Source organism: Acanthochromis polyacanthus, chromosome 1, assembly GCF_021347895.1.
Source record: "Acanthochromis polyacanthus isolate Apoly-LR-REF ecotype Palm Island chromosome 1, KAUST_Apoly_ChrSc, whole genome shotgun sequence".
NCBI lineage: Eukaryota > Metazoa > Chordata > Actinopteri > Pomacentridae > Acanthochromis > Acanthochromis polyacanthus.
Window position 1 is genome coordinate 27,823,941 of NC_067113.1, and position 26,255 is coordinate 27,850,195.

Genomic DNA, 26,255 nt, shown 5'->3' on the forward strand with positions numbered 1-26,255 from the left:
AATCTTGACACATTTCATCTCATGATCAGTTTATTATTGAGTTATGGCGCTATCAATTGTCTCCTTCCTCAATTTCCTCAACCCCTTCCCTCTTAATTGAATAAAATGTCAGAATTAGATCTGTCAGTCGCTGAAACACTGTTTATTTAATCTCTACTATAATGCGCTCTCAGTAGTTTTGTTGCCTTCTGAGATCGTGTGCATCTGCTGTGCAGTGTTTTCGCACTGTTTTGTCGACTTTTTGCTTCTCTTTGCATTTTTAGCATCAACCTGTACATCTAGACTGTAAATGAAAATAAGCCCTTCTGCCTAATTCTTGCACAGTGGCGTCATATCACTAAATACATGTGTTTCCCCCCTATAAATATATACATAAAGTGTAATACTTAAATGAAATGATCAGCTGTTGATGGAAAATGTGTGTAGTTGGAAAGTACTAGAGGGATTCCTGTTAACGCAGCAGGTTTTGCAGATGCAGCATTCATGGAAAATGTTCAGACTAGAGGGTAGAAAGGTCTGCTTGATATTTTCCGCTGCAGGGAATTGCTTTCCGAGGCATTACAGTGCTTTAAGAAGATAGCAACGCTGTGAGTCAGTCTTCTTACCCTTAATGATGCTGTTGTAGGATGTTAACAACACGGGGGTAATAATTTTGAAATGGAAACTTTGTTGGACCTTTTTGTGCTACAGGTCCATGTAAAAGATCCTCAGTAGGATGTGCAGCAGTGAATTGAGCGTTTCTGACTGTGTCAATAGCTGAACAGTTCATGTGCAGCAGAGTGAGGTGCTGGCAGAGTATTATCTGTGTGAGCTCTGAAAATATGCTCATCGCCCCGCTGATAAGGCCGTAAAATGACAGTGGCATCTGCATACATAATGGTGTTATGTGAGCTGGTTCAGCAAACACAGTTATGTGTCAGGTTGTTCTTTGGTGGTGATCTTGATCTGGGATTTCTGCTACTGGATTACGGCTGACTGACATGTAAATAACACCATACTGTGGTTATTTTGACGGATATTGCTTAGCGAGGATGCTAATTTTTGTTTTTTCTGCTGAAGCAAACACAAAACTGATGATGTACCAAACAAGCAGGTTCCCTCTTGACTGGAAAATATGATTTGTAGGCATCTCTGTAGCACCACAATCCTTCATTTATAATCGTACGTTGTGACACATTTTTACTCCTGTGATTTGCATTTGACATTTATCATATTGCAAGCTTGATAATATTTTGATTAATTGTTCAACACGCCTTGAATTATTTTCCTGCTGTAGCATTTATACTACATTCGAGTGCTAGTGATAGCTGCAAGGTTTAATATCAGAAATAAAGAGAGTGGTTTGCTTGATAATGAAACATATTAGTAGTGTCTCTTCCAGTTTTTGTTGGTATACATTTTAGAAGTTTCAAACAGACCCCTGTGCACTGCTAAGCTTGCAAAGATACATTAATTAGTGCAGTATTTTGGTGCTAGACTTTGATCAGCAGGAAAAAAAACACACAAAAAACAACTTTCAGATATGCCAGTTACTTTATTAGGCACAGATGTGTGACAAATTTCTTTGGTTTAAATACATTTAAAAATAATAAATAAATAAATACATTTAAAACATACATAAATGGCAATAGAAATGTAGTTGATTGGTTTGATGTCAATAATTTTGGATCTTTGGATCATCAGGTCACTCTGGCAGCCTGGCAGGAGTTTGACAGCCAACAGGAAGCAGCTCATGAGTTTGTCAACAAAGCTCGCTCGTCAATGGAGAGAGACCTGAACTTCAGCAGTCCAGAGAGCCTGGCGGTTGAACTCGACCAGGCCAGAGTCAGTACATCTTACTACTATGTGAATATCCTGTGGTTGTTCTTCATACTGTAGAAAATAATGCAAAGTTTCACCATTTTGTAACCAGGTGTTGTTGAAGCAGTGTGAAGCCGAGGCCTTGCACATGAACACGCTGCTGAAGAGAGCGACGGAAATCCAGCTCGGTCCGAAGAACAAGACTCTGCTTTCACAACAAGCTCGTTCCCTCTGCGAGCAAGTGGACAAAGTGGAGGCCGGACTGAAAAAAGAGTAAGATGATGGATTAGATACAATTTACTGTCAGATAGTGTTTCCAAATACTCTGTGGCTTTTCCGCATTGCTATACCAGATGAATTGAGCAAAAAGGAAAACTGACATTGTAATGAAGACATATTTGAATGTCAATTGAGAGTATTTTTGTCTGATGAATGACCCGACTCACTCTGACAGACCCATATATTCTCTCTACCACAATTTATTGGCAACTATTGCTCAGGTATTTATGATTTTTTTCTCTCGTTCTTAAGTGTGAAGACTCTGGAAGACATGAAAGATCAGTGGGATCGGTTTGGAGCTGGATTTGAAGCCTTTTCCTTGTGGATATCTGACAAGGAAAAGCAGCTGGATGTAATGAAGTCTTCTACTTTGCCTCTCGCAGAACAGATCAGCACAGTCAAGGTACAGTGCTGTCTCCTGAAGTTACAACCCTCTCACACTGTGTACCTACAGTAATCTTAGCCAGCAAGCTTAAACCACAAAACCAGAACACTACAGTGTAAATCAATAGGGCCTTCTTAAGGAGACATTGGCACCGGTGTTGCAGCTTTGCTGTGTCCACTGACAGTCTGTCTCTGTTTTTGACACCCACATCAGCCCTCTGTCTTAAACACAAATGTAGAGGAGGAACTATTTATGAGGTCTGTGGTTTGTGTTTGACTTTGTAGTTTCAGTGCTGCTGATATGCTCATGCTGTCACAATTAGACACAAGTTTGTCTTTAGTATAAAGAGTAACTTTTTACTATTAAACATTCAGTTCAGGTGTTTTTGATGGTTGTAATCAGGGCTTTTCGTGCACCTTCTATCAGGTTTCAGTTAGCACCAAAAAATGGCATCAAATGAGACTGAATGTAGTATTTTTTTTCTTTGGCTTACTAATGTTAAATTTACTCAAGCATCCTAGATATTTTAGTTTATCAAATGGACAAAAATATGTTTAGATTTCTGTTGTTCAACCTGTTTGTCATGTGTAAGTAGCCCCCAAAAACCCATTCTGAGCCAAGGAAAGCCTTGATTAGGATGATTTGCTCTATTATGTGAAATTAAAACTCAGAGTATATATTTTTGATTCAGATGTCAGCTGTTAAATGCTAAGTTTAAAGGGAAACTTTACCAATTTTTCACATTAAGTGCGTTTACAGGTGTTGAGCAAAATCTGATAAATTATGTCAAGTGACTCCATTTGAATCGGTGTTGGTAGCTGCTGATGATCATTTCTTTTTCTTCTTCTTCTTCTTCTGAATTCCGGCAGACTAGGAGCCTCACGGCACATTGCTGCCTTTCTTGGTGAAGTCTGAAATCGCAGCTGCTATTAAATCCTTAGCAGATTAGTGGCTGCCAGAAAGTTCAAAATCGCCCTTACGGCAAAATCCTGTCCCTTGGACGGGCTTAGAACAGTTTTTAAGTTGATATTACTTCCACATACTGGCGTGATAGTACGAAACATCTGCTCTCTCTTGTCTTCATACAGTGGGCAATCTATAAGGACGTGTTTAACAGTTTGAGGTTGTTTGCAGTGTTGACACAACCCATCTGGGTGTTTGCCCATTTTAACCAGATCCCACCCAAGCCCGCAATGACCCAATCTCAGTCTGGTTAAAATTACAGCTGTTTTTCTGTCTGTCCCTGTGTACACCGCTGACGGTTTAACTGATGGCTGATGATCATTTCTGATTAAGAGGCGACATCAGCTGCTACCAGCATAAGACACTGAAATCTCACTGTAGTTTCCTGATTGGTCACTAAGCTGTTTCACAAGACTTATCTACATCCTTAAGCTTGAATTAACTTCTTTTTTTTACATCAGACTCTTTTCTTGTGAGTTTCAACTGAAAAATGATCTTTTGTTTGTTGGTCAATTGAAGCAATGTGCATTCTTACCCTATTGAACTGCAATCTAAGTTGTCTTTTACGCAGTAATATGAATAATGCATGAAAGTGATCTCTGTTACGGTATCTGTCTCAAGCGTGAGTGAATTATTGTAAACTTCAAATCTGAAACCAGACCCTTCACTTGTCTAGCAACATGTCCAGCTGAGTCACTTAATGCCAGCGACAGAGAAAGAAGAACCAAAGACAGTTTAAATGATACCACTGGGCCTTTCTAAACGGTAACATCCAAGTTTTAATGAAGTCCAAAAGAAAGCAATGTTATTCTAATGATTTTTGGAGTTTACAAATGCTTGTCAGGAAGCAAAAAGAATGGTTAGTAATTATTATACTTACTGAAAAATTACTGTTTTTACAAAGAAGTTTACAAAAAGATGTTCTCTTTGAAGTCAAGCTTCAGTTCAGTATTCATAATGTAACAAATTTAAAGCATGTGATGGAACTATAAGAGATAACATAAAAACTGTGACTGTCACAATGTGTTTATAAATTTTTTGGCATATCATTTTAAACCCAGGATCAGACAAGCTGCATCGCCTTTACCCCATATTGTAGCCTTTTTTTTGCTAATTGCACTGTTTCAACTTGTGATTTTGATTATAAATCTAGTAACTATTCAGCGCTAGTTGTATTTTAAGTTTGTATTTTAATAGGGAAAAATCAGCTGAAATCATATACATTTTTGTTTTTGCATTTTTGTATTTGTAAGATTATTAACATATAACAATATTGGTTATTGGCCACAATAAATATGTAAATATAGGCTATGTTACGCTCATTTTGTGCACTATCCACTGTGAGTCTGATACTGATTTGACACAAAGAAGTGTCAAATCGGTGGAGTAGTTCATTAATTTTACCACACTGAACATGTCTTTGCAGTGCTCAGTGTCATGACTCAGTCTGCCTGCCAGAGGCCCGTGATGATCAGGCAGCTTTGTCAAAAGTTTAGTCAAAATCACTATTGAAGTCTTCAGAAAAAGGTTCTCAAAATAGCAGTCTTCAAAAGTTTTCAGAGTCTATAATGAATAATGTTTATTCAATACAGAGGCTCTAAGAACAAACATGAGCTTGCATTACATCCTGTTATATACTTCCACAAACTTCTGCTAAACTCTCCCCCTTCTCATGGAAAACCACAACCCATCTTTCTTAAAAAACAATCAGGACATCTCTGTCATCATTGTGCTTGAATGCATTTGTATCTGGGGTATGTGTGGCAAGTGTTTAACCACCTCCCTTTCTTAAAAAACCCACACCCCTTTTTTTCCCTTTTCTCCTTCCGCAGCTATTCCTCCTCATCGCTGAATCTTTTCCTGCCTTCATGCTTGCTTAAGCCATCATGACCTTGGTTTTAACTCACACACGAGTGCAGAGAGAGTGAGAGAGTATGTGCTTCAGGCTTTGCTGTATTGCATAGGTTTTCATTGGGTTGCAGTTTGCACAGGATTGTTCAGTGTATACATGAATTCAGTTTACACATCTTGTTTTCCGGGTTTATCATTTGTTTGTGGTCAAGTTTGATTTAAACATCCTATTTTCCAGTTTTGGCATTAGTTCAATATCAAAATCCCACAACATCAGAAAAATCCTGCTGTGCTTCACTTCTGCTAAACAGTTGTAAAAGACTCAAAGTGAACATCTCTGTTTTGCTTTTTATTGTTTTGCAATTCCAGGCTGTTGGGAAGGAGCTTCAAGACCGAGCTCAGGTTCTTTCCCAGCTGGAGACAGACTCCCAGGCGCTGGCCCAGTTTGTATCATCAGGGGAGGCGGCTCGCATCAAGGCCCGTCTGACCCAAATCGGCAGGTACTGGGAGGAGCTGAAGGAGAGCGTGCAGCAGCTTGATGGACAGCTGGAGGAAAGTTCTTCTCACCAGCAGAAGTTCAAAATGAACCTGGAGGAGGTAAATACGCTCACTGATACTGTCACAATACTGTATTTACTGAAGATCTGGCTATACAGTTTGTTTATATCTTAACTGTCTCCCAGGTACAAACATCACTTAGTGAGCTACATACAAAACTGGAGCATCCACTCAAATCCTGCACCTCCTCTTCAGAGACCTACAAAGCTCTTCAAAACCACATGGTATTCCCTACTTTTTACTGCTTCTTTAGTAATAGAGTGTACAAAGTACCTTAGTAAAAAAAAATATTTTATCACTGCTCATTTTATTAGTGAGCTGCAAAGTATTGTATTCCTCTCTGTGGCAGTGATTCAGTCACTGGAAATGCTTTGTGTGTCACTGTCATGTTCTGTTGTTCCCCAGGATGTCTGTCAGTGTCTGGAGAGGCTGAAGGGAACCTTGCTGTCGCTGTCAGCTGGAGCCCGACGACTCAGTGACAAAGAGCAAGCAGAGAGGACGGTGACGGTACTGAACACCAGCTATGAGGAAAACGTACAGGAGGCAAAGGACAAACAGAGCACTCTGGAGAACCTGCTGTCTCTTTGGCAAAAGTATGAGTTACGGAACAGAGAGTGAACCTAACATAATGTAGGATTTTGATGCCATATCAGTTGAAGAAATGCTGGTAGTTAACTTTACTTGGTCAGATAGAGACAATACAAAGTGTTTTCTCTAGCCAGCAGTGTAACCTGAAAAATAAATCTTGCAGTTTGAGACACCAGTTTTTGTAATATGCTTCAGGTACGAGAAGCAACGCTCAAACTTTCTTTCCTGCTTGGAGAGAAGTGAATCTGCGTCCAAACCAGAAAGTCGGTGTCTGTCAGCCGATAAAGCCAAGCTGCGCAGTGAGATGCAGGATCTGCAGGTACAGTTTATGCATATGAATATCCTAACACTAAAATAAACCGTAAATTAATAATATATTATTATGAATGCATACACGAAGAAGTACACGGTTTTGCTTTCAGGCCCTGCACTCTGAGATCCAGTCCCTTGAGAGGGCTCATGTTGAACTGGCATCTCTGGGGCCTTCATTATATCCTACTGCACCTGATGAGCGAGTCAGTCAGCTGAAAGATGAGCTGGAGACCCTGAAGAGGAGATTGCATGTCCAAAATGAAGTCCTCCCCCAAAGGTATAGTAAAGCACTCTAACTGAAAATGATGTTTTCTCATAGTAATTGGTCCAGATAGTAGCTTGTCATGGATTACACCTGTCAGTATTTATACAGCACCAATACACAACATATGCCATCTAAAAGGACTTCATTAACCCTTTGCGCTTCAGTGCGCTTCAGTGTCCCGCCGGCAGTACACTTACTAATTTGCATAGGAATTTCAAGAATGTCCGAAGGCTGCAAACGCGATTATACAAACACTATACGCCAATGGAAAGCTTAGATTCTCATGAATCCTCCGGTATAAACCACTTTCAGATGTGATTACCACAGCGGGTGAGAAAAACACATTTGTCCGACAAAAAACGAATATCCATCCATGCTTTCTCTATACACGGCTTCAACGCACACAGCGCGACTCACATTTCCAGGTTCATTATTACACACAGATGAAAATATTCCACAAAAAACGGCCATAATCCAACCTTTTACATCCAGACAACACAAGCCAGTAAACTGTTTTGTCCAAAATATGTCCTGAAGTCGGTATAAAATCCACGGATCGGTCGTTTTCAAGGAAATGCACCTCGCGATGCGCGTCCAATATTCCCTGTACTTCTCGTCATATTTTTTATTTACAAATAGAATATTAGCGATTTTTTGTACTGAAAATGGCTGGAATTGACTGCAGCTTAAAGGGTTAAGGTGAAGAAATTGCAAAACTACACAGAGAAACCCAACAAATACCAACCAAAATTTCCTTTAGATTTCCTTAAACAAGCGCCTTGGCAACAATGGGAGAACCAATAGCTTCCCTTTACCAGGAAGAGACCTCCAGCAGAACCAGGCTCTGGGAGGGCAGCATTCTGCCGTGACCATTTGGGGTGAGGGTAAAGGGGAGAGAGAACAGAATAGCATATAGAAAAGAGAGATAAAAGAGCAGAATGAAAACATTTAGCTCCACAGTCAGAAATACCTGCAGAGAGGACAAAACTTGAACCACAGGAAAGAGAAAACACAAAATTAGTGACATGCAGTGGCAGCATAGGAATGGATAGAGAGAAAGGGAGAGGGGTTGACAATTTTATGTGTCTGGTAGGATGAAAATTCTTTCCAAAACTTTAAACACCTGGATACTAATAAAATACAGCTATTGGTTGTTTTTTGTGGTATACTGTATGTTTTGTATCCCAATTGTTTAAATGATCTGTTGTCAGTTATCAGCTGCTAGGATTACAATACTTCCAGTATTTGTCATGCTCATGAACCTGCAAATGCTTACATATGGACATAGTGTAATAGTGGGGAATTTTTTGGTAAATTCAATTCAATAACATACAGAAAGTGTACAGAGCAAATGTTATTTAAAGGAGGCTGAATTGCAGACTCACTGTGGATCCACTTTCTTCCCCAGATTCAAAGAGCTTCAGAGCCACCTATCACTGGTGGAGCAGTTTGATCAGGCGCTGCTCAAATTCTCCCAGTGGAGTGAAACCATGCTGTCAAATCTGCACTCAGCTTCTCAGATCAACATTAGCAACCTGCAGTCTGCCGCCACACAGATAAAGGTAAGAACAGCACCGAAAAGAAAATCAGCGCATGTGAAGGTCACTTCATGTCCAGTAAATAGTGCTTTGCTGCAGAGCAAGAGCTGATCTTCTATCACTTGCCTTTGACAGGAGACCCAGGCGGCCCTTCAGAAACAGTCCGCTGTGAGACAGAGCTTGGAGCAGCAGACCGAGAAGCTCTGTCAGTTCTGTGAGCCTAGTGATGTTCAGCTCCTCCGCAGCAGAGCAGACAGCTGCCTGCAGCCTTACCTGGAGGCCCAGCAGTTAGCTGAGCTGCAGTTAGAGTGTCTGGAGAAACTTGAGACTTTTTTACAGTCCCACAGTGTAGCAGCAGGAGTGTTACGGGGCCTCAGACAGACAGTGGAGAGTGCCGGGAGCTGGGATCGTGGAAGAGTTGAGGAGCTGCAGCAAGAACTGGCCACTATTGTTCCAGACATTACTCAGCTGGAGACTCTTGCCATCACTCTGGACAGCAGTCTCTGCAAAAGCCATCTCCACATCGGTGCTGATGAGGGTTCTCGTAAGACGTGCCGCATGCTGGCTGATTCACTCAGTGCTGAGCTGGATGCTGTGAGGAACTTGCTTGGTACTAAACAGAGTGAAGCAGAAGCCCTGGGGGCTCTGTGGACGTCATTTAGACAGCGGAAAGAACAGCTGCTCAAAGCGGTGGAAGACATTGAAGAGAAAGCCGACCACCAGAGCTTCAAAGAGCCCAGCCTGCATGCTCTGCAGCAGCGGTAAAGTATTACAGCAATATCTGATTTAGGTCAGGGAGGTCAGTGGTGGAGTTAGTGGGCTGTTACCTTTATGTGCTAGTACCATGGGTAGGCATGAGAACACAAGCAACAACATGTTATCTCTCTGCTTGTCAGACTCCGGTTCTTTAATCAGCTGGAGGATGAACTCCAGTCACATCAGCATGAGGAGCAGTGGTTGAGGGATAAAGGCAACCAGCTGGCTCAGAGAGATGCAGAGCTGGCTGGGGAGGTTCTGAGAGAAATCAGCCTGCTGGAGACGACATGGGAGGACACCAAGAAACTCATCACAGAGAGGTGCTTATTTGTTTTTGCTAAATGCATTTCTGCGTTTGGCAATTTGTTGTATTTTGTACTTCATCTGTGTATAAGCTGGCATAGCCTGTATCTAATAAACTTCTCACTTCTGATGCTAGACAAGACCAGTGCAATATCCTTGCTGAGCTTATGAGAGAATACCAAATCCTGAAAGCCTCCATCAGCTGCATTATTGAGAGTGCTGAACCTCTGGTTGAGATAAACGCTGTTCTAAAGGACCACGAGGAAACCAAGAGATCACTAACCAAGGTTAGAACCGCCTGAATATTTCATCCTCAGAGTTTTGCTTTTTGGGGTTATACTTCATTTCATTTCTTGGAATTAAGTTGTTCATGATACCAATGTCACCAATGATTCTACAATACTTTTTAAAAAATTTTATTTTATTTGAATTTTTTTTTTTTACATTTTTTCCGTTTTTTCCTTACTGATCAGTCATTAATGTACTTTTGTTGTATTTGCTTGATTTTTAGCATGAAGGAGTGAAGGTGGAGATGGCCAGTAAGCAGCACGAACTGGATCAGTTTTCCAGCAAAGGAAAGCAGCTGGTGATTGAACTAAAGAAGATCCCCGACTGTGACTTTCAAATGATGAAGAAGGACATGGAGACGCTTGTTGATCAGTGGCTGGACGTAAGTCTGACTTTATGCATTAATGTGATGTGTTGTTGTTGTTTTGGAATCAATGAAGCTATTTCAGTCCGTGGTTATACAGGCAGTACTTGTTCTTCACACCAATTCAATTTCTTTTATTACTTGATTTAATTTTATGTTTTATTGTCAAAGATGCTATATAAATTATGCTTATTATTGTTGTCATTAATATCATTCGTATTAGCATTAGTTTTAGTATTAATAGTAATAGTGGTCGTAGAAATAGTACTGGTGGGACAGTTGAGTTTCTTATTTAGCTTAATTACATGTTTTTATTGCCGAAGATGTTATTGGAATAAAGTTTATTGTTATTATTATCATAATATCATTATTATGAGTAGTAGAAGTAGTGGTGGTAGTAGTAGTAGTAGTCATGGTAGTAATGGACAAATTCATTTACTTTTTTACTTTCATTATATGTTTTTATGGTCAAAGATGCTAGATAAATGAAGTGTATTAGTAAAACTACTACAAGTACTCCTGCCACTACTACTAATACTAGCGAATAATAACAATGATAACAGTGGTAGTAATGGTACTACCTGGCCCATTAAGTTTCTTATTTACTTTCATTAAATGTTTTTATTGTAAGAGATGTTAATGAACTATAGTTTATTAGCAATACTACTACTACTATTTATTGTTAGATTATTATTATTATTGACACCCTAGGAACTATTATTAGGGTTCGAAGGTTTCGAGCACCACGAAGTGGTGCGAGGACCCTACCTGGCTTATTCTTGAAACCCTAGAGAATATTATTTCTGGACGGGAAATAATGTTTTCCGTTATTATTGTTGGATAATGTTGTGTCATTTTTGAACATTTTCAAAAGCTATAAACTCAAACACACTAAACCCGAGAGAGCTGAAATTTGTCCAGGGTGTACACCAGTCATGGGTGATTAAGCGACCTACAGAATGTGGCCATTTTTAAATATAATTCACTTTTTGGATAATTTTGTCAGTTTTGGACATTTTCAAAAATTGTTAAGTCAAACAGACTAAACCCGAGAGAGCTCAAGTTTGGTCAGGATGTACACCAATCATGGGTGATCATGTGTTATCAAAATGGTCCACCAAAGTCTGAGGGCATGGCCATGGTGACCATGGTGGTGCGGCCATTTTGGATATCTCGCCATGAAACAGAAAGTGCTCTCTAACTAGCCCGTGTATGGTCCAATCTGCTTCAAATTTTACAAGTGTTATTTTAGTTCGGCCCTAATCATATCCATGTGACTCCTGGCGGCCATTTGGGATTTCTCGCTATGAAACAGGAAGTGCTGTGTACTTGGTCCAATCTGGCTGAAACTTTACGCTTTTAGTTTTAGGACCACCTGGTGGACATGCGTGGGACAGCGCTGCTTGCAACTTTAATTATTATTGTTATTTATTGTTTTTATTGTTAGTAGCAGTAGTGGTGGTTTTATTGTAAATATTATTCTATTATAGTATATATATGTATAGTAGTGGTACATATGTATAATTATTATTTTGTTTGGGAAAAAATAAGGCCTGTCTCATCCTTTAACAACTAATTTTTGTTTTGTTTTTAGTGTGTTTTTTGTTACACTTCTGTGAATTCTGTCAGTTTATCGTCTTTGCGTTTCAACATATCTAACGTAACAAACTTTAGTGACTGATTTAATCTATTACCCAGGTGTCTGAGAAAATAGATGACAACATAGTTCGCCTGAACCAGAGTTTGGCTCTGTGGGACGATGTGCGGAAAATCAACGAGGACATCGAGGGCTGGACGAGCAGCTGTGTGATCGAACTAAATGAAAGCCTGAACAACCTGAACAATAGTCAGAAGGTGTCAGGACGGCTCTCAGCGTTGCAGGTATGGTACGACTTAAGATGTCTTGTTAAAACAGTGTAATGATATGATTTTACCTTTAGTGACTCATACTGTATGTGTATTAATGTTATAGCAAATAAATAGGCAGTGTGCACATTTACTCAGTAGCACATGTTCAAAAAAAATTGGCTCAAATACCACAAACATCTCTGGTAAGAGACACCAAATGCCTGCTTTACAATGCAGAAATGGTTAGACGTACAGACACTGTGCGACCACAACCACATTGTGTATTATCTTCCAGAATACTAAACAAAACTGAAAAACCAAGCCAGACTGGGTGCATTACATGCGTTTCTCTTTTCACCCGCAGGCAGAAATGGGTGAGAAGGAGCAGAAACTTGAAATCCTACAAAGCAAAGTGTCAGAGCTGAAGAAGTGCAGTCAAAGTCAAGAGACTCCAGCCAAACTGCAGGTAATAGATGCGATTATAATCTTACCTTTTAGATTTTCTGAATGATTATACTATTTTTCAGAACTTAACACTCCATTTGCACTCACTGACCATCGGGTTTTAACTCTCTGGCTGTCTTCGGTTCACTATAAACTTCTTTTTCTAATTGCATCAGGTTTTGGAGAACGACCTAAGGAAGAAGATCAGCACTGTTCAGAAGCTACACGAGCAGGCCAGAGGAAACCTCGTGGACTTCAGCACCCAGAGGAAACAGCTGGAAGACTACATCTCACAGATGTCTGCATGGCTGAAAAGCATGGAAGATTCTCTGGTTTCTTCTCCGACTGGGTCAGATCCCGAAGACATCTGCCGAGTGAAGGTAGAGCCTAAATAGCTGTCACATTGTAACTTAAAATACAATTCAATATACAGCATCGAGATGCAAAGTTGTTGGTATCACAGATGGGAGGTTATTCTTCTTTTTCAATGACAACAATGTGAGCTATTCAGCTAAACTACATTTTTAAACATGTTTTGAAGGACCTTCAGAAAGAGCTGCAAAATCAGCAGGGGAGTATTGACTCCACCAGGGAAAGCCTCAACACGCTGTGTAGAAAGTATCCGTCTGAGGAGCTGGCTGGTCTGGGTTCAGCTCTCACTGACCTCATCAAAACTTATGAGTCAGTGAACCAGCTTTCTGCCCGGACGCTGGTCTCACTGCAGAATTGTCTTCAGCAGCAGTTCAACGGTAAGAAGATTAATTTAATAAGAGTTTAATCAAATAAATGGCTTTTTTTCATGAGAATCCATGCCTCATCTAGTGGCCACTGAGAGTAAAAAAAGCATTCAATCTGTCTGATTCTTGACAAATATTATTTCTGCTTATCCCCCATCCTCCTCAGACCTAGTTCAGGAGTTCCATCGCTGGCTTTCGGAACAAAGGGAGATCGTGAAAGAATGCTCTGATCGATCAGGAGACACTCAGATTGTGGAACGCAAACTACAGAAGCTAAAGGTAGGTTCAGTAAATCACAGACTTTGATGAGAATGAGAAAAGACTCTGCAATATGCTCTTAATTTATCACAGGGGAAATTAAAATAACTGTTTATGTGCAAGGAGATCTAGCAAGGAAACTAAGAGGATGTGATTATCCGTCAGGGTGCCATGGATCGCGTGGAGGAGGGTGAGGTGCGTCTTACTCAGGTCTGCGAGGAAGGAGAGAAGCTCCTACTTCATCTCCCTAAAGCCAGCGCTGGGCAGGTCCAGCAGCACCTGTCCTCCATCCAGCAGGACTGGGACAGCTTTGTGGAGCAGTGCAGACAGAACCAGCAGATCCTGGAGGACAGTGCTTCCCTCATGAAAGGGTAAGAGAGTCACATGAGCCACTTCTGTCATGCACTTTGCAAGCCCACAGCGTTTATAAGCATCTTGAATTCCTTCTAGGTTCGAAGGTCGCCTCAAGAAGCTCAGGTGGTGGTTGGAACATATGGAGAAGAGAATGACCACAGATCTACTTGAGGCCAAGCAGCGAGGACCAGAAAAGGCTGTGCTGGAGCAAGTGGAGGAGTATCAGCAGGAGGTGCTCAAAGAAAGGTGCTCATTCTGTGTATATTTTTATAAAGTAGTTTTTAATGCATAGAAAACTAAATTCATGAGCCAAAAATATTGCTCCCTTCATTCTTGTTATTTTCTTGAGCAGCTGACAGTATCTGGTTTCCAAAAGAGCAGAAAGTTCTTAACCTTCAAAAAGGCCTCTAACTCAAATAGTGGCAGATACTTTATCATTTATTGGACAGCTGAAACTATCAATAATCATGGATGGAAGATTGTAATTGGCATAAAGAGCCCGAGGGGGAGAACGCTGGAAACAGGAGTGAGAGGTTGCAAATAATTCAGTTACTTTTCTCTGCAGAAGTGAATAAACTCACATCATTTTTCAGTGAACTAAAGATCTTTATAATGTCTCTTCTCTGAGTTCATCCACTACAAGTATTTTGGAATTTGGATCGATGAGTGGGTGACTTTTTGATAACAAGTGACTAAATTCACACAAAAGTGGTTACTTTCACAGGAATGAATTCTGTTTCTCCTCTGCATTGTAGAAGAATGCTTGTCGAGGCAACTTTTTATCAGTGTTGGATTGTGACTCCTAAGCCCTTGGATACTGTTTATCTCACTGCATTAAGTTTTATCACCAGTGATAATTATGATCCCCATCACTGTGGGCTATATGCTAAGGTTGGACAGCCTTTCCTTACATGACTTCATCACTATCCTTTACTGAACACGCTCAAGTAATTGGATTACCCTGCATGTGCTGTTTTCAATCCAGTTTTACTCACTGTACAACCTTGAATAACATGCAGATCAATCTGAAGCTCATTTTTAGAACAACTTTGGTTTTATGTTTCATCTTATGCTGCTTCTAGCTGCTCTTGTTTTAATGGATTCATTTGTTCTGAAATCTTAAATGCTCCAATTAATGTTTTATGGAACATTTAAGCAGTTATTGGAACTTTATGTAATCATCATTTAATGTTTTTTAAAAACAATCTTTCCCTTTAATGTTTTTGTTATTCTTATCCAAGTTTATTATTCATGTGCTTACATTTAATAGATAGATAGATAGATAGATAGATAGATAGATAGATAGATAGATAGATAGATAGATAGATAGAAATTGTCCTCACTGAAACAATTACTTAAACATTCTACTTCTTTACATGCAGGGACTCCTTTGAGCGTCTCTGTCAGGAGGGCCAGGCTCTCAATGAAGGTGGGCGAGGTGACGGGAGTGAAACGAGAGTGTCAGCTCAGCTTCAGTCGCAGCACCAGGCCCTGCAGAGGCGTGTGAGAGAGAGGCTGCGCAGTTGTCAGCTCACTTTACAAGAGCAGCAAGCCTTTGAAGAGACACTGCAGACTACCTGGATCTGGCTTAATGGTGTTCAGGAGCGTCTGGCTTCACTCAACAGCACAGTTGGCAATAAAGAGACTCTGGAGAAAAGACTAGGTCTTGTGCAGGTCAGTGGATAATGCCCTGCTTCAAAAATACAGCTATTTGCATTGCATGGTTTTCTTGGCACATCTTTTTAGAATCACATAAATTATCCTATAGATGAGTCATAGTTGTTTTTTGCTATTTTTGTGTATATTTAGGATATCCTGCTAATGAAGGGTGAAGGTGAGGTGAAGCTCAACATGACAGTAGGAAAAGGAGAACAGGTCCTAAAGCACAACAGAATGGAGGGGCAGGAGGCTATTTGTTCACAGCTCCAGAATTTGAAGGATGCCTGGGCCAATATGTTGATGACCTCTATGAGCTGCCACAGGTAGGAAGCGTATCCTGTCAAAGAGCTGTCAGGCATAGAGCTGATGCTATATACACAGATCTTCAATACTTCATAACCTAATAATGATGTATCTTTATCCACAGTCGTCTGGAGTGGACAGTGGCCCAGTGGACCAGCTTTCAGGAAAATAAGAGCCAGCTGCAGCAGTGGATGGAGTCCGTGGAGCAGGAGGTGGGGATGACTCTGCCTCAGCAGCCAGGCCTCAAAGAGAAATCTGCTTTACTGGAGCGCCTCAGGGCCATCCAGGCCGACGTGGACGCTCATGCGACGGCTCTGTCGCGCCTAACGGACAAGGCGGTGGAGATGCACGAAAAAACTGGCGACCAGACGTTTGGACCAGAGTCAAGGGCGGAGCTCAACGCACACTTTGCTGATATCTCAGCTGTCGTCAAGGTGATTTAGAATCAGTTAAATAGTGCTTACAAATCTGGCTGAATCCTTGATGTATAATGCAGGAAAACGTGGCCAACAAAAAAGAAGCTGGAATCCAAGAACACTCCCTAAGGCCAGATAGTTAGTGTCTTGGCAACTTTTCCTTGGAAAGTTGTCTAAGCAGTGGAATTGTTGCCCGAAAGGAAAGACTATTTACATTGATGAAATTAAGACAGTAGGTTAATAACAGTGTGATATAAAGCACCGCATTTGACTGTGATTGCAAACTCCCATTCAACAGCATACAATAAAATACTTCATACTATACTATACTATACTATACTATACTATACTATACTATACTATACTATACTATACTATACTATAATATTCAACACATTTATATTTAGAAGGGGCCTCATAATATCTTAAAGTTTGTGTTTACATTGTATTTTTCTTCCCCACAGGGTAAAGTGCAGTCCATGCAAAACATCGTGTCTGAACATGAGCAGTATTTCGACGCTGTAAGAGACTTCAATGACTGGCTGGTTTCTGCAAAAGAGGAGCTCCAGCGCTGGTCTGACCTTTCAGGAGACTCCGTTTCCATCAAAAGAAAGCTCTCCAAAGTGCAGGTAAGCAATCTCAAAAGGTTATAGTTGACAAAATAACTCTGTAAGAGAAGTCCTTCAGTTTCAGGACACATGGAACACATCCTAAGCTGTCTCCTCAGTGCTGACTCCATCTTTCTTGCCGTGTGATAAGGATTAAACATGGATACTCAGTTATTTTTGCCACATGTAGCAGTTTCACTGCCACACTCAAGGCGTCAAGATAATTATTTTGGCTCAGTCAGGCTTAACTTTGTTGAATCTTTGCAGCTTATATGTGTGATCCTTTCTATTCATTTAATTGGGACATTAACTTGTAAAGATTAAATGACTATAAAGACTCTTAAAGACTTCCTAAGAACCCACTAATTGTCAAAGTGTTGCGAGGGCTTATTAAACTAATGAGGAGCCCTTTAGGGGTAGAAACAATATTTAGGCGAGAATCTCTGTGAACGAATTAATGGTGGATTGGATTGGACAAACATCCCAGTTTGTTCTCAAAACTTACTAAAAATAGTAATAATCAAAATGTGCAACAGACTATGTAGCTACTTACAGGACAGTTGAGAGATTTCTTTCTCAATATGCTTTGGTAGAACTAAGTTTAGAAAGTTGAATATGCAAGCATGATATCCCAAATCATACTCCTGGTTTACTAATATGTTTATTAATCCCACAAACATAAGGTAAAATAACTGTTCATCATTCCTGTTTGATCTTTCCAGGAGTTGCTTGACTCTAAGCAGCGCGGCAGAGAGAGGCTGAACCGAGTTCAAAGATGCGGGGCAGTGGCGAGAGATTACACTGGCTCAGGGGGTTACGAGGCTTTGGAGCGAGAAGAAGCAGCCCTCCTGTCGTCATGGGATCAGTGGGAACGTGGGGCGCTGCAGACACGAGCCAGTTTAGAGACAACACTCTCACAAATAGCCAGCTCTGAACAGGAGTTCACCAGCTTGTCAGCACAGCTGGAGCAAGACCTGCAGGACTTCAACCGCCAGCTGAAGGACTGGAGACTGCGACTGACCCAAGCAGAGGGTAAAAATGATGGAGAGGAAGCTGTTAAGGGCTGGCAGATCGCAAAGGCAAGTCCTGGCTTAGTTTAATTCTATTAATTAGCTATCACTCATTTTAAACTTGCAGTGATGCCAAGGGATGACTATAGCATATAAAATTCTGCATTCATTGCTTTATGATATTTGTTTTCCATCCAGGACACTTTGGAGGAACTTGTCAAAGCTGAGCCCACGTCTGATAGTCTGAAGACCCAACTCAATGATCTGTGCCGGTTCTCCAGAGAAATGGGAACGCAGTCTGAAAGAGTGTCTGCTCTCATTAAGGAATACAACAGGTGAGAAAATGCAAATATGCTGAACTGTTACTACATTTAGCATATATCAGACATTTAGCTATTTTTTCAGAACATTAAAAAAACTGCGGTGAAATTACGTACTAGGAGTGACCAGAAAAATTGTAACCCTGGTACAATCAAGTGCAAAGCAACACAATAGTCACACAAAATACAGTGCTCATGACTGACAATTTGTGTCTTTCTATGTTTGTGTCATATTTTGTGTAACATGTGAGACTATATTTTGTGGTATTTTGTTCACACAGACTCCCACACATCGTCTAACTTGCAAAGATACATTTGTTAGTGTAATGTTTTGGTGCTAGACCAATGTTTGATCCACTGCATTTGCATATACAGTATAGAGAAGCAAGCATGCTAGAAACAAACACTACAATTAAAGTTAAACGCTGCAAGCCGCGCTGGACTGTGTAACTATTAGTTACTACATAAGTGAATCAACACCTCTTGGACACAATGTCAACAAATTTAAAAATCTTGAACAGTTAATATTAATTGCATGGCAAAGTTAATGATTTCTAGTCAGACTGACAGACTAGCACAATAAGAATGACAAAATCTGATTTGATTTGTAAATTACATTATAATTTAATGCCACGCTATACGTCCAGAATCATTTTCTTCCTGATTTGTTTCTAGTCTGAGCCTCCAAGCATCCAGGGAGTGCCAGAGCAAAGAGAAGCTGCTGGAACAAGGCTTCCGCTCGGCTTTCAGAGAGTTTCAGCAGTGGTTGGTCAATGCCAAGATCAACACAGCCAAGTGCTTTGACGTACCTCAAAATCTCAATGAGGCTGCATCTAGCTTGCAGAAGATTCAGGTAGAGTCAAATGCCATGAAAGAGAAAAATAGATTTGTACTGGTGTGAACAATTATTTTTATCTTTAAACTTGTCTGTGTGTTGCATCTGTTCTCATTTCTCTTCTCAGGAATTTCTAAGTGACAGAGAACAGGGTCAGTCAAAGGTGAATGCTGTGGTTGTGAACGCTGAGCTCGTCTCTAGCGTCGCAGCTAAAGACAGAGTAGATGCAGTTCGGGCTAAAATGAACACCGCCAGAGAGGACTGGAAAAACATCATGTCTAGTCTGCACAACAGGGAGACAAGTCTGCAAGTGAGGATTTAAACACTGGAGCCATATTTCATCTCATTCCCTCAAAACTGTGGTGCATTATTTAGTTTTAAGTCAGTGAAACATATCAGCATCTTTTTGTGTGTTTCAGAACCTTTTGTCTCAGATGAAGGACTTTGAGGCCAGTGCAGAGCCTCTTCAGGAGTGCCTGAATGCCACGGAGCTGGCTGTACAGGAAAGCAGCACAAGACTTCATGATCTCACAGCCAAAAAGTTAGAGCTTCACAAGCTGCAGGTACAAATGCCCAAAGCCCACCAAGCTTGGAACATCCCTCAAAACCAGTCATGTTCGAGTGCCATAACCACTGAGTGCTGAGCTCCCTTCCATTTGCAGAAGCTCACCATTCCAGCTCTGTAATGAAGTGTTAGCACTGAAACTCTTCACTTAGGAAGCAAAGCGCCAATAGCTTGAGCTAACTGCCAGAACTTTCCGCCCCTCTTTGCTACTCACTTTTTACCAGTGTCTTTAAAAGTGATTTTAGAATATATTCATTGTTTAAACCTGTCTGCTGGCTATTTTCTGAGGGCTTGACTGCATGTCATGACCAAGAGCTTTTACCAGAAGTAACACTGGCCATATGTCACATCTGCTTTTCTTTTTGTCATGTCCTCATCTCTAACCCCTCTTTGCTGTGTGTCTGAATTTAACTGTCTTATATCTGTGTGTGTCAGCTCGCATGCCTCTTTGATAACTTGCTTGTGCTCTTCCAGTCTGTGCTTGAGGAGTTAGCCTCTCACGAGGTTCAGCTGAACAGGCTGAAAGAGAAGGCCCAGCTGTTGTGGGATGAACACGCGGCCGGCAAGGGTTTTGTGCACCGCGTCTCGCAACTCTCTGCTCAGTACCTAGCTTTAACCAACCTGACCAAGGTAAAGTAATGCCTACCAAACTGCGTGGGCACTGGGGCTTTTCTGTGGGTAGAGCTGGAGATGAAACAGAGGCACTAGACTGGACGGAGCTCTGACTTGACTTTATTTTGCAGATGATAAACAGTGATGGTACTAACTCACCATTGTTAAATACTAATGTCTTTGTTTTGTTAGTGTAAGTATTTGTTGGAAGATGTACAAACTAATGTCCTTCATGTCTTTTGTAGCACATAATGTTTAGACATCTGCATGTGCACTTGAGGTTGAAATCTACTTGGCCAACTTCAAAACCTATATTGGTCTTTTTTTGATTGTGTCCTGCTCTGTGGTTCTGCAGGAAAAGGCATCCCGGATTGATCGGATAGTCACAGAGCACCACCTTTTCTCCCAAGGGTTAAAGGAGCTGCAGAACTGGGTGGCCGACACCAGCCATATGCTGCAGACGTACTGCGCCCCCACTGCTGACAAAAATGTTCTTGACAGCAGGATGATCAAGCTGGAGGTAAACCAATTCGCTGTTAGTTTTTAAAAGGCAAACTAACACGTTGAATACAACATATAGGATTAATCACTGCACACCGATGACTTTTGCACCAGGCCTTGCTGACTGCTCGTCAGGAGAAGGAGATCCAGCTGAAGATGTTGATCACAAGAGGAGAGTCAGTTCAGAGAAACACCTCTGCAGAGGGAGTACCTGTAGTCCAAAAACAAATACAGGACCAAAAGGATTCATGGGATGCCCTGCTCTCAGCTTCTATTCAGTGCAAAAGGTTTGTTCACACAAGAATTTCTCTGTAAAAAGAAAAAAGTGAAATCTACACAGCTTGTATCTGCTGCTCTTTCTCTCCTTCTCTTCTTCTATTGTAGCTTTTCTTGTAACCATCATTGTCTGACGTTATTATAATCTCTAAAATCAACAGTCAGCTGGAGGGTTCACTGTCTCAGTGGACCAGTTACCAGGAGGACGTACGCCAGTTTGTGGCCTGGGTGGAGCGTGTGGAGGAGAGTCTTGATCCTACCGATAAACAATGCCCAGAGATGAGAGATAAAACAGCTAATCTGAGCAAGGCCAAGGTACAGCAGTCTTTCTCTATCATGCTGTGCACCACAAATGATTTATTGCATTAACTTGCCACTTTCATAAACTTCCAAGTACTGAAAATGCAGCAAAATTAGACTTTCATTCAGAATTGATTGGTAATATAACTTCAACGTTCCCTCTTGTTTCAGTTACTGTATGAAGAAGTGCTCAGCCACACCAGCCTGCTGGACACCATCACTGCAAAAAGTGCCAGTATCACAGAGAACTATGTCACTCAACTGGAGCTGCAAGATCTGCAGGAGCGTTATAACACTATCAAAGACAACGCTATGGTAAAAAGCAGCAGAATGTACACATCGCTGCAGTATTATACAAAAATATAGTTAAAATAGTTTCTTGAGTTCTAACAACACAATATGAGGTTTATTTTACTACTAATGACAATTTGATTTAAGACAAATGACGTTAATCAACACAGAATTCAAGGAAAACAACATCATACTGCTTGAAATGCAGTGAGTGTGAAGTGTAAAAATGGCAACCCCGGGGCTGCATATTAACCCAGATGTCAAAGGAAAAATGAGGTACAATTAATTGTTAGATTACTACTGAATTCTCACTGTGCACTTCCTCAGAGGGCTGTCGGAAAAGCAGAAGAGCTGGTGAAAGCCCATCAAGAGTATCAGCGGGGACTTCATGCATTTGAAGAGTGGCTGGAAGAGGAACAAGAGAAGCTTGGCTGCTACACCCAGCTGGAGGGGGATGTTGATATGCTGGAGGAAACTCTCCAAAAGCTGCAGGTTATTATCAAATTATCAGTGTGGTAATTAAGTGCCTTTAGCTCCGTAGTCAGAAGTTGTATTCAATTATTATGCAAAAGTGTAGAGAGATAAAGTGCTCAACAGCTTCTATGTAATTACAGGAGCTGCAGCTGCACTGCACAGAGGGCCAGGCTTTGCTAAACACCATCCTGGTCAGTCGAGAGCTGGTCATCCCCTGGGGCATCCCTCAGATAGAAGACAGAGCGCTGGAGACACTTCAGCAGGAGTGGAGGCTCTACCAGGCCCGGCTGGCCGACACCCGAGCTCAGCTCAACAGCGCTCTGGCCAAACTGCGGCAGATGGAGCAGAAGTTCCAGCGTCTTGACAGCTGGCTAAAGGGCATGGAGACAAAAGCACAACTGCGGAGTAATCGGCGATCCGACCGCGCCACCAAAGACGCTCAACTTCAGCTGATAAAGGTCATCTCTGATTTCCCCAATTTCCATAAATCTTGCAGCAAATTATTTTAGTTTTGAAATCAAGTAATTAATGTAAATAAACCTAATTAATCCAAGTGTCGTATGACATTTATAAGAATCTGTCTTTTATCAGAGCTGGCAGGAGGAAGTGCTGGTTTATCAGGAGGAGATGGAAGGCCTCAGTCTTTTGGCTCAGCAAGTTCTGGATGAGACACATATTAGCAGCCGGATCAGCAGCAGAGCCACTCAGATCACAGCTCGATACCACGCCCTGCTTCTGCATTTACTGGTAACGTCTTCTTGAATACACTAACACAAACACTACCGTTCAAAAGTTTGGGGTCACCCGGGCAATTGCATGTTTTCCATGAAAACTCACGCTTTTATTCATAATTCCACAAGGGCTTTCTAATTATCAGTTAGCCTTTGTTTCCTGACTGTGGTCATTTTAAACTGCAGTTTAAGGGACCGCAAACTCATAACTGTTCTTTGACAAAGTTATGATGCCATAAATCCTAAAAAAGAAACATACAACTTTGATGATTCATTTTAAAGACTTTGAAAAAAATATTCTGATTAACGCCTAAAACATTTTTAGTTTATTGTCTTCAACTCTTGTTCATGTTTGAGCCACTATGGCTTCATGGATGTGCTGACAAGTGCAGAATTTTTTTGTTTTTTTACAAAATCTGGTCAATGCAAACACCTTATTTTGTGTGAAGTTTAAAAAAGACATGTAGATTCAAGTGATTTTGACAAATTATCCTGATTTTAAGCTTGCATTATATTTAGAACATAGCTTAGAGTATAATTTAAGTTCCCAGACAGAAGTGGTGGTAACAGGGCTGTTAGAAAGTTGAGAAATCTTACAGTGTGCAGTTAGTGGTTCTGATAAATTACGTAATCTTGATGTGTTTTTGAAAATACAACATATCTTTCAAACCCACCAGTGGATTTTGGGGTTCAGAGGGTTCTTTGATTAAAAGAGGTAGCGTACAATATTCACTGGAAATCAATGTTTTGACAGCTAACTGGAAAGATGTCATCACTTTAGCTATCATAATCCTTCCTTTCCCCCTATAACTTTGTTTTTCCTGTTACTTTATATTGCAGGAGACCATTAAACAGCTGCAGGAGGAAATTTGCTGCATTGAAGAGGCTCAGTGTGTCTTCACCACCTTCTCAGACTGGCTCAGCTCAGCTCAGAATAACTTCAGCACTGTGGCTATAAGTGTTGATATAGTGGACCGCTTTGCCATGGAGAGAAAGATGAAGAAACTGGAGGTATACTTAATAAAATACTGTACGTGTCTTATGCATGAATGTCTGTCCTGTAGAGACAGTTTATAGTGTTAGACCTCCGACAGAACTGTGTGACACCACTGTGGCCTGGCCAAACTTTTCGTAGCATTACCGACCTTTTAAAGACTTTTGCTATTAGAAGAAATCGCATAAAAATAATGCAATAGGTCTAATGTGTTAGACACCTATTAATAACGGCTCATGTCATTTTCAGGGTCTTCAGGCTGACATGGAGCAGGGTCACACTTACCTGAAGGCGATGAGGGAGAAGACAGAGCGGGCCATGGCGTTCTTGGAAGAACCTGAAGCAGAGCAGCTGAAGGAAGAAGTGGACACTCGACTCTTCCTCCTAGAGGAGTTGATGACAGCCCTACGCACAGAGCATAGCTCCCTTGAGAAATGCATCTCCCTCTCCAAAGACTATATGGATAAATACAAGGCTCAGGCGCAGTGGGTGATGGAAACCAAGAACCTTTTAGCATCAAGTGTGGAGCCTAAAGCTGAACTCTACCAGAAGAAGGCTCAGCTAGCAAAATACAAGGTAACAATGCTCACAAATCATTTTTGTCCTTGAAACAGTGAAAATAGAGATACAACTGCTTGATTTTATCGACTATATTTTGCTCCTTGTCATGCTTTCAGACCATCCAGCAGACAGTGCAGTCTCATGAGTCAGCAGTAAAATCTGTCATTGAGAAAGGAGAGGCGCTGCTCGACACAGTGAATGACCCCACTATCAGTGAGAACATGAAGAGGCTGCAGGCTGACTACCAAGACCTCTGTTTGGCTGCTAAGGTATGGCTAGTTTGGGAAGTTGCTCTTGGATGAAAAGTCTGAAATTAGTAGCAAACTAGTCATTTTTATTCATTGCTAATGCTTGTGTAATATGTTTCATGAGCAAGCATTGTAGACAGAAGCAATTCTGAGCCCAAGTGTATAGTTTTGAAAGCAGTGTGCATATATATTAGATCATCATGTGTGATTAAAATATACAAATAAGAGAGGTTTGCTTTTATGTTTCAGACGCAGGTCCAGAACCTCATAGAGTGGGTGAAGGAGCACGAGGATTACAACAGTGAACTGCAAGAAGTTGAGAAATGGCTCTTACAGATGTCCAGCCGGCTGGTGACCTCGGACTCCATGCAGACCAGCAGTATGGAGATGGCCACTCAGCAGCTAGCCCGGCATAAGGTCAATAACTCCATAGTGCCCTAAATTCACAGTTTTTACTGTAATATTTACAGTTTATGAAGATACTTTTGGTTCTTGTGACAACGTCCATAACCCTAGATCAGCAACATTTCAATTAGGGAAGTGTGCCCTTTTAGTGGTAATGATGCAAAAGACTGAAACCAGCTTTTAATCCTCTCCCTTAATTCAGTGGCTTTCCCTAATTCCCCTGCTTTTATCATTTCAATCTACGCTGCCTTTACTTTATTTAAACTGTCTGCAACTTTATTCTCATCTCTTGTCTTTTTTAGTTATTTAGTTTTAATCATTTGTGTCTGCTTCATTCAACTTAACTTTGCTGTTTTTGATTAATTAAATTGAATTAATTACATTTTTATTACATTTTTTGTTCATTTGCCTATAAAGCACTTTTATGTGTATGATAAGGTGCTGTGTCAATTGACTTGCTTGTTTGCTTGCTTGCATTATCTTCAGGCAATTATGGAGGAGATAGCCAGTTTTGAGGAGCGTCTCACCAGCTTGAAGCAGAAAGGTGAAGGTCTCGTTGCCAGCTGTACAGATCAAGTTCAAGCTAAGATCAGCCAACAAGTCCAGGCTCACCAACAGGGAACCAGAGACAGCTACTCTGCTATCTGCAGCACCGCCCAGCGTGTGAGTAATAAAAGACAACCATTGCTTTTCATTTATTGTTTGTCCAATGGATGTATCACACCAAGTAAAGTTAGTGAAATTCTAATGCTCCCATTGTGCATCAGGTCTACCAGAGTCTGGACCGGGAGTTGCAGAAACACGTTAACCATCAGGACACTCTGCAGCAGAGCCAGACGTGGCTCTCCACGGTACAAGAGGAGCTTCAGCTCAACGATCAGGGACCGTCCGGTCTGCAGGAAGCACTGAAGCAGGTATTCAACACAGCACAGTTTTGGAATGCAGTAATGTTTTTATTCTGTAATTTATATAGATGAATTACTTTTCCACACACAGGTGAAGCACTACAGAGCCCTTCAGGAGCAGGCCAGCACTTACCTGGACCTGGTGTGTTCTGTGTGTGACCTGTCAGATGATGCTGTAAGAGTGACAGCTGCTGAAGTCCAGCAGGTCAAACTCACGGTCAGTGTTATTTTACCTTGTTATATATTACACGACATAAAGAGGAATTGTATGATTTTAGTACAATTAATATCATAAGTCTTGAATACTGTAATTAAAATGAAACTGGATTTTTGCAAATAATATACTGTGG

General features: G+C 41.0%; 1 protein-coding gene across 12 annotated transcripts in view; it reads left to right on the plus strand.

The window, feature by feature from the left end:
* Positions 1-26,255, plus strand: part of syne1b (spectrin repeat containing, nuclear envelope 1b) — a 95,770-nt gene that overhangs the window by 30,684 nt on the left and 38,831 nt on the right. For 11 of the 12 annotated variants that reach the window (XM_051949525.1, XM_051949522.1, XM_051949550.1 and 8 more), the window contains 44 exons: positions 1,684-1,824; positions 1,913-2,073; positions 2,332-2,482; positions 5,648-5,875; positions 5,962-6,060; positions 6,242-6,429; positions 6,620-6,743; positions 6,847-7,013; positions 8,410-8,563; positions 8,675-9,300; positions 9,436-9,615; positions 9,735-9,885; positions 10,110-10,268; positions 11,949-12,131; positions 12,463-12,564; positions 12,719-12,922; positions 13,084-13,291; positions 13,446-13,558; positions 13,703-13,908; positions 13,988-14,137; positions 15,274-15,565; positions 15,701-15,873; positions 15,978-16,287; positions 16,734-16,898; positions 17,600-17,956; positions 18,086-18,222; positions 18,883-19,060; positions 19,170-19,352; positions 19,462-19,605; positions 20,082-20,237; positions 20,575-20,739; positions 20,835-21,007; positions 21,158-21,311; positions 21,468-21,611; positions 21,915-22,079; positions 22,202-22,519; positions 22,653-22,808; positions 23,633-23,803; positions 24,036-24,362; positions 24,464-24,616; positions 24,845-25,012; positions 25,487-25,663; positions 25,768-25,914; positions 25,997-26,122. In XM_051949525.1, the coding sequence (XP_051805485.1) occupies positions 1,684-1,824; positions 1,913-2,073; positions 2,332-2,482; positions 5,648-5,875; positions 5,962-6,060; positions 6,242-6,429; positions 6,620-6,743; positions 6,847-7,013; positions 8,410-8,563; positions 8,675-9,300; positions 9,436-9,615; positions 9,735-9,885; positions 10,110-10,268; positions 11,949-12,131; positions 12,463-12,564; positions 12,719-12,922; positions 13,084-13,291; positions 13,446-13,558; positions 13,703-13,908; positions 13,988-14,137; positions 15,274-15,565; positions 15,701-15,873; positions 15,978-16,287; positions 16,734-16,898; positions 17,600-17,956; positions 18,086-18,222; positions 18,883-19,060; positions 19,170-19,352; positions 19,462-19,605; positions 20,082-20,237; positions 20,575-20,739; positions 20,835-21,007; positions 21,158-21,311; positions 21,468-21,611; positions 21,915-22,079; positions 22,202-22,519; positions 22,653-22,808; positions 23,633-23,803; positions 24,036-24,362; positions 24,464-24,616; positions 24,845-25,012; positions 25,487-25,663; positions 25,768-25,914; positions 25,997-26,122 (8,334 nt within the window). The remainder of the gene's footprint in view (positions 1-1,683; positions 1,825-1,912; positions 2,074-2,331; positions 2,483-5,647; positions 5,876-5,961; positions 6,061-6,241; positions 6,430-6,619; positions 6,744-6,846; positions 7,014-8,409; positions 8,564-8,674; positions 9,301-9,435; positions 9,616-9,734; positions 9,886-10,109; positions 10,269-11,948; positions 12,132-12,462; positions 12,565-12,718; positions 12,923-13,083; positions 13,292-13,445; positions 13,559-13,702; positions 13,909-13,987; positions 14,138-15,273; positions 15,566-15,700; positions 15,874-15,977; positions 16,288-16,733; positions 16,899-17,599; positions 17,957-18,085; positions 18,223-18,882; positions 19,061-19,169; positions 19,353-19,461; positions 19,606-20,081; positions 20,238-20,574; positions 20,740-20,834; positions 21,008-21,157; positions 21,312-21,467; positions 21,612-21,914; positions 22,080-22,201; positions 22,520-22,652; positions 22,809-23,632; positions 23,804-24,035; positions 24,363-24,463; positions 24,617-24,844; positions 25,013-25,486; positions 25,664-25,767; positions 25,915-25,996; positions 26,123-26,255) is intronic. The other variant, XM_051949553.1, reaches the window with a different exon arrangement.